This window comes from Acomys russatus, chromosome 21 (assembly GCF_903995435.1).
Source record: "Acomys russatus chromosome 21, mAcoRus1.1, whole genome shotgun sequence".
Taxonomy (NCBI): domain Eukaryota; kingdom Metazoa; phylum Chordata; class Mammalia; order Rodentia; family Muridae; genus Acomys; species Acomys russatus.
In genome coordinates this window covers 25,039,411-25,048,998 of record NC_067157.1, presented here as the reverse complement: position 1 = coordinate 25,048,998, position 9,588 = coordinate 25,039,411, and the positions used below count along the sequence as shown (strand labels likewise).

At 42.0% G+C, this 9,588-nt stretch overlaps 1 protein-coding gene across 1 annotated transcript; it reads right to left on the bottom strand.

The window, feature by feature from the left end:
* Positions 1-3,966: 3,966 nt before the first annotated feature.
* Cenpw (centromere protein W) lies at positions 3,967-9,170 on the bottom strand. The gene is made up of 3 exons (XM_051164043.1): positions 8,922-9,170; positions 5,686-5,799; positions 3,967-4,103 (listed from the first exon to the last, which is right to left on the bottom strand). The coding sequence occupies exons 1-3, from the start codon at positions 9,039-9,041 to the stop codon at positions 4,077-4,079; spliced, it is 261 nt and encodes an 86-aa protein (XP_051020000.1). The 5' UTR covers positions 9,042-9,170; the 3' UTR covers positions 3,967-4,076.
* Positions 9,171-9,588: the final 418 nt, after the last annotated feature.

Genomic DNA, 9,588 nt, shown 5'->3' with positions numbered 1-9,588 from the left:
TTGTCTGTTAAGCCCGTTCATATGCCACTCCTGGTATTGATCACTGTATACAAAACTCATGTTTCAAAATATCATACTTAACAACTTTACCTTTAAAAAAAAAAAAACTTCCCCTCACCTTCAAATAGTCTACAGCTGCCCGTGAGGTGCAGCACCACATTAACCCCATGGAAGCAGTACTTAGGGAATCGTTCTCTCACTGCTTGACACGAGGTATGCAGTAGAACCTGAAACAAGGCCTCCTGAAAAGACAATTGGCAGCTTCTAGAATATGATATAGGACCAACACTGAGCTCTCTGTGCTCACCATTTCTGTGGCTCAATTTACCTTTGCCTCTTTTCAAGGCAAGTTTGATCTTTTGGCTAGACTCCCTGATGACTTTGTGATCTGACATGGTTAATGCCACCACCTTTCAGGGATCTTGACTCTAGAACCTGTATCTAAGTCAGAGCATTCAGGTTTACTTGAAATATTTGGTTTTAGTAGAAATTTACAAGAGATTTTAATTCTCAAGAGGCGTATCTTTTGAATTTTCCTACTTTAGACTCATTTGGTTGATGACTCTAATGTTTTAATCAGCTCCTTTAAGGGCTTTATTTTCTCCAATTCTCACTTTTCCACAGGAGGCCGATGTTTAAAATATTTGTCTTAAACGACTGGCATAGGTAGGCGTGGTGGCACACGCCTTTAATGCCAGCACTTGAGGAGGCAGAGGCAGGTGGGTCTCTGTGAGTTTGAGGCCAGCCTGGTCTACAAAGCAAGTCCAGGACAGCCAAGGTTACACATAGAAACCCTGTCTCAAGAAAACAACAAAACAAAAAGACCTGGCATAACTTCACTCTTTATTCATGGATTTCTTCATGTATGTGAAGAAAACACCCTATTGTTTTTACTGTTTTTAAATAATGCATCTCCCTTCTATGTTAGGCTACCCTCCTATTCCCTCTCTTTAACTGCTTCCAGTGTCTACTTGTTCTTCTGAATGAAAATTAAACATCCTTCCCAGTCCACCTTGTTACTTAGCTGCTGCTGCTGCTTCCTTCTTCCTCTTCCTCCTCCTCTTCTTCTTCATCCTTTGACGGACAAATTTCACACTGTCTTTGTTTTTGATAGCTGAACAGTATTCCACTGTGTAGATGTACCTGTTTCTTTATCCATTCTTCAGTTGAGGGACATCTGTGTTGTTTCCAAGTTTCTGGCCATTATGAGTAATGCCTATATGAATACCCAGCAGGAGATCCAAGCAGAAGCTGAATCCCACAGCCAAACTTTGGGTAGCGCACCGGGTCTCCTATGGAAGTGTGGGGGATAAAAGGTCCCAGAGGGGAGAGGAGCTCCACAAGAAGATTAACAGAGCCAAACAAGGACAAAGCATGGAAAGGATCCAGTGTGCCCACTCAGATGTAGGTGATAGACAGCTCAGTCTCCTTGTGGGTCCCCAATTAAGGACAGCAGGGCCTGTCCCTGCCATGGACTCTGTTGCCTGCCCTTTGATCACTTCCTCTTGGTGGGGCAGCCTTATGCCACATAGGAAGAGGATGCAGGCAGTCCTGATGAGACTTGGTAGGCTGGAGTCAGTTGATAGGGGAAATGGGCTCCCCCTCTATGAGGACTAGGTGAGGGAAGGAGATGGGGAAAGTGGGGCCAGGAGATGAGGGAGAGGGCTACAATTGGGATGTATAGTGAACATTAAAAAAAAATAAACTTAAATTAAAAAAGTAATGCATCCCCTTGTTCATAGACTTTCTTGGTATTCTGTGACATATATGCATAATCTGACGCATACAATCTTCTAGTATCTATTTAAAAGGGCCTCTCTATTAGGTTGACATCCAGGTTCCAAATTGTATTTCCAAAAAGAAAAAATATTTTTTTTCTTTACCTTTTGGTAACTGGCCTAGGAAAGAAACAGTCGTTTGGCTATATGTTTGTGTTTGATGCAAGTGAATCTGGCACTTCCTAACATGGCTGGTGCTCAGGTAATTGAGGATTACAGTCTATCTTGGTTTCACTATGTAATCTCAAGACTGTGCATGTTAGATTCCTATATGGCAAATCAGTTGCCCTGTACTTGTAAATAAAGGAGTCTGATACAGGTCATCTTGAAACAAACAAACAAACCTGGGTCTGCCTCTGTTAAAATTCTGCAGGACTATATTGCTTTAATTTTTATTTTATTATTACTATGTCTGTACACACATTTCTGACATGGTATGCAGGTGGAGGTTAGAGAACAATTTTGCAGAGCTAGTTCTCTCCTTCCACTGTAAAATGGCTTCCAGGTACCAAACTCAAGCCATTAGGCTTCTATCAGTGTATGGCATCTGTCTTTATCTGCCGAGCCATCTCAGCCAATATATAAATTTATTTTATAGAAAAAGTGTATAATTATAATGTATGCTATTAGAGTGTGGCTGTTCTATATCATCAATTTTTTAAGTGTTTATCTGTAGATTAGATTGCATCTTAAATCCTTCAAAATTACTACAATCATTCTCCCACAGAATTTGCACTTCCCAAATCTTTGGAAGCTGAAGCTGAATAAGTTCATATAAACTTCATCAGAACTCACCTCTGTGAGCACTCTGATCTTGGACATCTACTCACCACAACTAATACAAAGAAACCTACTTGTAAGATTCCCAATATACGGCAAGTTGTAATAGGAGCCCCAACAAAACAAAAGACACTGTGCAATGTGTGCACTGTAAATTCAAACTCCACACGCCTGTAAGAACAGCTAAAATTTTTAAACGTAAATTAACAAAACTAAATATTTACCAGAAGGCAAATAAAATTATTTTCATACACTGTTGGTGAAAATGTAAAACAGCACAATCACTCTATCATAGTTATTTAGTTTATTTTTGAAGTTAAACATATACTTGCCGTTTGACCCATTCATCAAATTTCTAGGCAGTTTTCCCAGAAAAAAAGAAAAAAATGAAAACTCATACACATAAAAAAAAAAAAACTATTTACAACCATTCATAGAAAATTTATTTATAATAGTCCCCAAATTAGACATATGAAAATGTTCAATAAGCAGACAGCTATGCCAAATATGGCGCGTCCACACCACCCAGCAGCAAACACATGCAACTACTTGAACAGAAATGAGGGCATTTCTGAGAAAAAGAGATCTCCAAAGGTTATTTCTTATATGCTTCTGTTTGTATAACACTCCCCAAATTATAGAGCTGGAGGGCAGCTGGGAGGGGTGGTGGTCTGGTAGAAGGCATGGCAGCTGGATGAGTATAGGAGAATCCGGAAGAGCTCTGTGGAACTGAGATAGCTCTACGTACTAGTTTTAGAAACCTCATGAGCCTGTACACATGATAAAGCATCATGGAGCTACATATAGACTGCTCCCGTTACCAAATGCTTTGGCATATTACACTGTATGTCAGATGTAACCGCTGGGGAAACTGGGTGCTTAGAGTAGAGTATATGTTTATATTAGGTTTGCAGCTCCACACGCAATCTCAATCATCTCGGAATGAAAACTGAGAAATATCGGGTGATATGTAATAAGCTTCTAAATGACTGCTGTGGGAAAATGTCTTAGCTACCAAATCCCGTGATGTGAAGAAAGCAGGCCAGTGTGCTTCAGATCTCCTTGTTTGCTGTTTTCAGAGGTTTTTTTAACAAATTTAGCTCATGCCTATCATCTTCCAATTGAGAAATTTTACTGTTAGTATTAGTGTAACAATAGTACAGAATAGACAGGAATGCTTTGTGAATACATAAAAAATTAACATACTTCAAATGTACCCATATTTTACTGCATGTTGCTCTCTTGAGGCAATTAACCATGGCTAAATGCAAAGGCATGCTCTCAAGTCTAAGGAGTGTGTCTCCTCAGGCTATGGAATCCAGTATGACATCATGCACAGGAACACCACAGCAAGAAGCTGAGGAGCCACGAATGAATAAAACCTCCTTAAGAAAAGCAAACTGCACATATTGCTCACAGAGACGCTTTTTAATAATCCACAAATGAACTGATACAGAGTTGTCATGATCTGTTACCACTTAAAGTAACAAGCAATCATTCTTAAACACGTGTTGGCCTCTAACCTCTGCTCTTCCTCAGAATTACCTGTGAGAAATGAAATGAAGATACATGTTATACCATATTGGTGATCTGCAATGTAAGTGCCTAGAGTTTCTAACATAATCTACTTCTGTCAATAAGCGTGAAACATCCCTATATTCCCAAACCTGGTTTCAGAGTCACGTTCATTCACAAGCCTTGCCAGTTACAACCCCAAAGTGTCAAAACTAGGTCTTGGGTGTCGTGCTGTGTGTTGTCCCCAGCCCCCTGACTGGCAAGAAATTAATGATCTAGAGTATGTTCTTAAACTCAAAGCATCTACAAAGCAGTATCAATCAGTATAAATGCTTTGTAACAAAAAATGTCTCACAATTAAGCTGGAATTTTACCAGCTGGACTGAGTAACATATTTTACATACAGAATTCAAAGCAAAATGTTGCAGAAACAAGACAAAGGGAAATATTTAGTTGTAAAAATACTGGGTTGATAAGGCCTAAATTAGCTCCAAATAAGTAAGTAAAAATAAAAATGTTTAAAAGAAAATCAGACTTCATGTCCCCTGGGCTGGCTCAGCAAGTAGAGACACTAACTGCTGAGTCTGATGACCTGAGTTTGATCCCACGTTGTGGAGAGGACCAACACACACACACACACACACACACACACACACACACACACACACACGGGCATATAATAAAGGCAATAAAATTTTTAGAAAAAACAAAGGCCTAAATTAAAAACCCTCCCATATATTTCTTATGCTCTCAGTCATTGCATTGCTTTCAAAAGTGCTTATTTGTTGTGAGGAATAGTAGTGCTGTTCCCATTGGAAAGCATTTTGAAGCTTCATAAAGACTGCCAGGGCATGCACAATGCAGCTCTGTAACCCAGGCCAGCACCACTCTAAGCAAAGAGATATTAATATGGGTACTAAAAAAAAAAAGAAAGAAAAAAAAAGTCATGGGCTTAAACAAATTTACATAATGCTGAGTCTATTGTGTATTTATATGCAGTTCCAAAATGTCCTTAAACAAAGTTCAGCAAGCTTCTTTGTGGTCCACCTCTCATGGTCCTTCCTAACTTTATCCAACTGTGATTCAACTGTTCTTGCATCATGTGAGTCTACAGGTGTTTGGAAATAAAAATCTTTAAAATTTACTTGAATCACACAAAAATGGAGGCCATAGTAGCATTTTTAAGGCTAACCCTTGTTTGAAAAGAACAGCCAACCTGCTCTAGATAGTTTTTATTGTGCTTTATTCGTATTGCGTCCTGACTGCTATCCCCTTGCTTGTATCTTCCTGTTCCCACTCTTGTCTTTGTTGTCTTTGTGGTCAGAAAGAGGCAGCCCATCAAGGGAAGCACCGTTCCCCAGGCAAGGGGTCCTCAACATTATATGAGGGGACAAAGCTATTTAAAGAAAACAATCTTTTCTTTATTGTTTCGTTGGTTGACTGATGTGATATGCCTAGCTGCTTGGGTTTCTGTCTTGACCCCTCCCCCCACAGATGGACTAAACCCTGGGATTGAAAACCAATAAAGTCTTCCCTGGAGAGAGAGAGAGAGAGAGAGAGAGAGAGAGAGAGAGAGAGAGAGAGAGAGAGAGAGAGAGAATTTACATGTTACCTTTCCTGCAGCCAGTACATGATCCTGTTTGATAACTCTAGATTTATTCTCACAAGCATTTGTCCTGGACTCTTCTGCCAGTCGGTGAACAAAGAGTAAGCAATTCAAATGAATCTTTAAAAGCAAAGCACATACATCATTAGATAATATATAAATATTATATATAAAATATATTATATAAATATTATAAAAATCATACGCTTTTTTTTTAACACAAATGACCTATCTTCAGGAAGTTTATTACTTACACTTTCTAATCTCCAGCCACTCTCAGGTGTGCCAGCCCACTCCTCACAATCAGTTAAAACATTCTCTCTTCTATTATTTGTATCAGGTATAAATATGCCAAGCAATAAGTTGACTCAGAAGTGTTAGTACATCTTGCTAAACCCAAAGAAGACAAAAGGCTCTTGCTTCCCGGTCGCAGACTGATGGGGCGCTCACCTCATAAGGCTGCACACTACGCAGGGAGACAGTGTGGAGTTGTGAAACACCGGGGACAGTATTAACATTCCAGTGACTGGTATGGTATTCAGAGAAAAGGAATAAAGGGTGCTTTTTAGATGGAATGAACTTTATGGATGATGTGGAACACTTTATTGGGTAAGGTTATGAAGCTAATGGAGAGCAGACAGCTGTAAGCAAAGACATGCTATCAATCAACAAGAGACTAAACTGGGACTGCTTAACAAAAACTGTAGCCGACAAAAGAATCACCTGGGAGCAATAAATGACCCAAGGAGCGTCCCTTTTCCCACCACTACAAAGAGATGTGTTCCAACTCTGTTTCTTTCCCCTGATGCCTGAGTACTCCACCCGAGAGACCTAATATTCGCAGGTCACCCAGAACAGAGAAAGGGAAACTAAGTTGGGCTGGCAACCTCTTGAATTAGCTAGTGGTGGGTTGGAGGCTGGTCTGATGTATTTTGATGCTAATTACTGCATGCTGTCTCTGTGCCCCAAGACTGCTATGTAATCTTGCCTTAAAACTTATTGCTATTTGGCCAATAAACAGCCAACATATCCAGGCAGGGCAAATGGGGATAGGCGTGGCTAAGGATCTCGGGCTTTTGAGAAAGAGACCTGAAGAGGATGAGAGAAGCAGGAGAAAGTGGGAGAAGGAAGGCCAGGGCCATGGGTGAGAAGGAAGAAACGAATGGCCGTCATGGACGGAGATTTGGCCCAGATGATGATAATTAGCAAGGATTTGGGATTGTGGATGGGAGGTAGCTTGATAGAAATTATTAGAAGCAGATGGAACGGGACTGGGATACCTGCTCTACTATGGGATGTAGTTTAGGGGATTAATATCTACTGTGCCCCAGGTCAAACCAAAGCTATTTTAAAATATAACAGTGTCTGTGTCTTCATTGATTGCTAGCACCTTAATATTATTTTAGGGCTAATAATAAACTTTATTAGACTCCACTGCTAGATTAACTACAACAGTGGTTGCCTAGACATTCCTCGTCAGGTGGCTTTCTCTCTCTCTTAGGCACCAGTGAAAACAGAATAAACTATCGAAACTGTATTCCAAGGGAAGCTCAATTCACACTACTTCAACCACTACCAAACAGTCAGGAGTGGGAGTTAAAAAAAAAAAAAGAAAGAAAGAAAAAAAGAAAGAAAAGAAGAAAAGAAAAAAAGAAACAAAAAAAAAAAAAAAAAAAACCAGCACTGTTGCCTTTTCTTTTCTTTTTCTAAATATTTATTTATTTATTTTATGTACGAGTACTCTAACCTGCACATCAGAAGAGGACATTAGATTCTAGTTTAGGTTGTGAGCCACCATGTGGGTGCTGGAAATTGAAGTCAGGACCTCTGGAAGAGCAGACAGTGCTCTTATCCACTGAGCCATCTCTCCAGCCCATGAGAAAGGGAAAAAAAAAAAAAACAAATGACAGTAGAAGTATTGTCATTGCCCCCTGGGGGTGGGGGTGAGGGTGGGGCTATATTCTGGCTCTAGAAATCAAAAAGGGGGAGGCAGACAATTCTACAATAGTCAAACAAACCAACAACAAAATACCAGTAACTGGAGACATGGCCCAGTGGTTAAGAACATTTAGAGCTCCTGTGGCAGAGTCAAGATCTCAGCATCCACAACCAGGTGGCACACAACCACCTGTAACTCAAGCTACAAGGGCTCTCACAACTTCCTCTGTCTTCTGCGGGCACCCACAGATAATGACATTCACTCCCTGACACACATAAGGAAAAATAATTTTAAATAAATCTTAAAGAGAGGTTTGGTCCACAGCTTTAAACCTAGCACTGAGGGACAAAGCCAGGTGGATCTCTGTGACTTCAAGGCCCGCGTGGTCTACAAAATCTACAAATTAGTTTCAGGCCAGCCAGAGCTACATAAATGAAGCCCTGTCTCAAAGAAAACAGTAACGCTGTGAGACGCCAACAGATGGCAAGACTGGGAAAATAATTACTATTCTTCACCTTCGCCTGGAAAAGAGAAAAAGGCAGTGCTCCTATGGTTCAACTTGGGGACACCACGTTCCTTCTGTACAAGGATATGTATTCCAGGCACAAACCTTTAGCTCTAGCATTTGGGAGGCAGAGGCAAGCGGAACTCTATGAGTTCAGGGCCAGTCTGGCCTACAAAGTGAGTTCCAGGACAGTCGGGGGCTACCCAGAGAAACTCTATCTTGAAGAACCCAAAACACACAAAGCAAACAAACAAACAAAAGCAAAAACGAATAGGAACTAAATTTACTTCAAGGCAGAAACATTGCTGTTTAATGGGAGCCAATTTTTGGAAAGCAGTATATTTCAGGTAAATGGGTCTGAAAAGTGAGTCCTGTAAAGTTAGAAACTTGAAGAGCGCTCAGTAACCTGCCTAGAAAAGTGAATCCACGGCTGCACGATCACTTTTGAATTACAGACATTTAGGAAGGGACATTGCGCGGCAGCCATAGAGCAATGGGGTCTGTAACAACATAAAGGGGCCAGGGGAGGCAGGAGGCCGAAATCTGTTTTTAGAGAGTTTGCCTTCCAGATTAGACTCAAGGAAACAAAGCTAGACAATCTTCCAAATGGCTTGGCCAGGAAGCAGTAAGGGGCGGGGCTTCCGAAGGAGTCACCCTTCCGGCTGACAGCCTAGCTTTAAAAAGCTTCCGCCGGGTCTAGAAGATGCCATCGGCCTCCGGACATGGCTGGGTGCCACCTGCCGTGGCTACGGGGCCTGAGGCCTTGCGGGGGGGGGGGGGGGGGGGAGCCCGACTCACCAGGAGGTCGCTGCACGACTCCAGACGCAGGTGCGGCTTCTTCTGCTTGAAGGTGCGCTTGAGGAAGCCGCGGGGCGCCTTGCGTTTCACCCGCTTCGTGACTGTGGCGGAGAGCGCCATCTTCGAGGCCGGTCACGCTTCCCCCAGCCCGGACTTCCACGATCGCAGGGCGGCTCAGCTGCAGGGCCGCTGAGGAGAACGCCTCGCGCTCACACGCCGCGGTCCTCCCCAGACCCCAGAGCCATAGATTTGAATCTGGCGCTGGTTGGCGCGTCGGCGCGCGGCAGTGACGTCACTCGCCGGAAGCGCAGGCTGGGAGGGGACGAGGACGCCCGCGCAACCACTCCTTAAAGGGCGCTTGGTTGGTCGGCTCTCTTTCCGTTTACAATTCTCTGTGGAGCTGTAGTTTGGACTCTTGGTTCCAAAGAAAGGATGGGAAATTGTGAGATTAGTTGATAAGCCTCATGTGCGAGCCAGGCTCCCAATCTAGCCACTGGATTCCAATAGACTAGAAAGTAAATGAAAGAAGTTTGTGTCTTATCAGGATTCCTTAGGAACTTATGCCTTTCTAGCGAGGCCTGATTTTATGATATTAACAACACGTAACAAAGTACACTCATACATAATGGCATTTGGTTTTGCTCGAGATTTTTTTCCCCTCACATCA

Excerpts from the sequence above, each read along its gene's own strand:
- Cenpw (XM_051164043.1), bottom strand. The coding sequence starts at position 9,041 with ATGGCGCTCTCCGCCACAGTCACGAAGCGGGTGAAACGCAAGGCGCCC. Across the intron at positions 5,800-8,921 it reads AGTCGTGCAGCGACCTCCTG|ATTCATTTGAATTGCTTACT; the intron begins GTGAGTCGGGCT and ends TTGCTTTTAAAG. Across the intron at positions 4,104-5,685 it reads ATGTACTGGCTGCAGGAAAG|GTAATTCTGAGGAAGAGCAG; the intron begins GTAACATGTAAA and ends CATTTCTCACAG.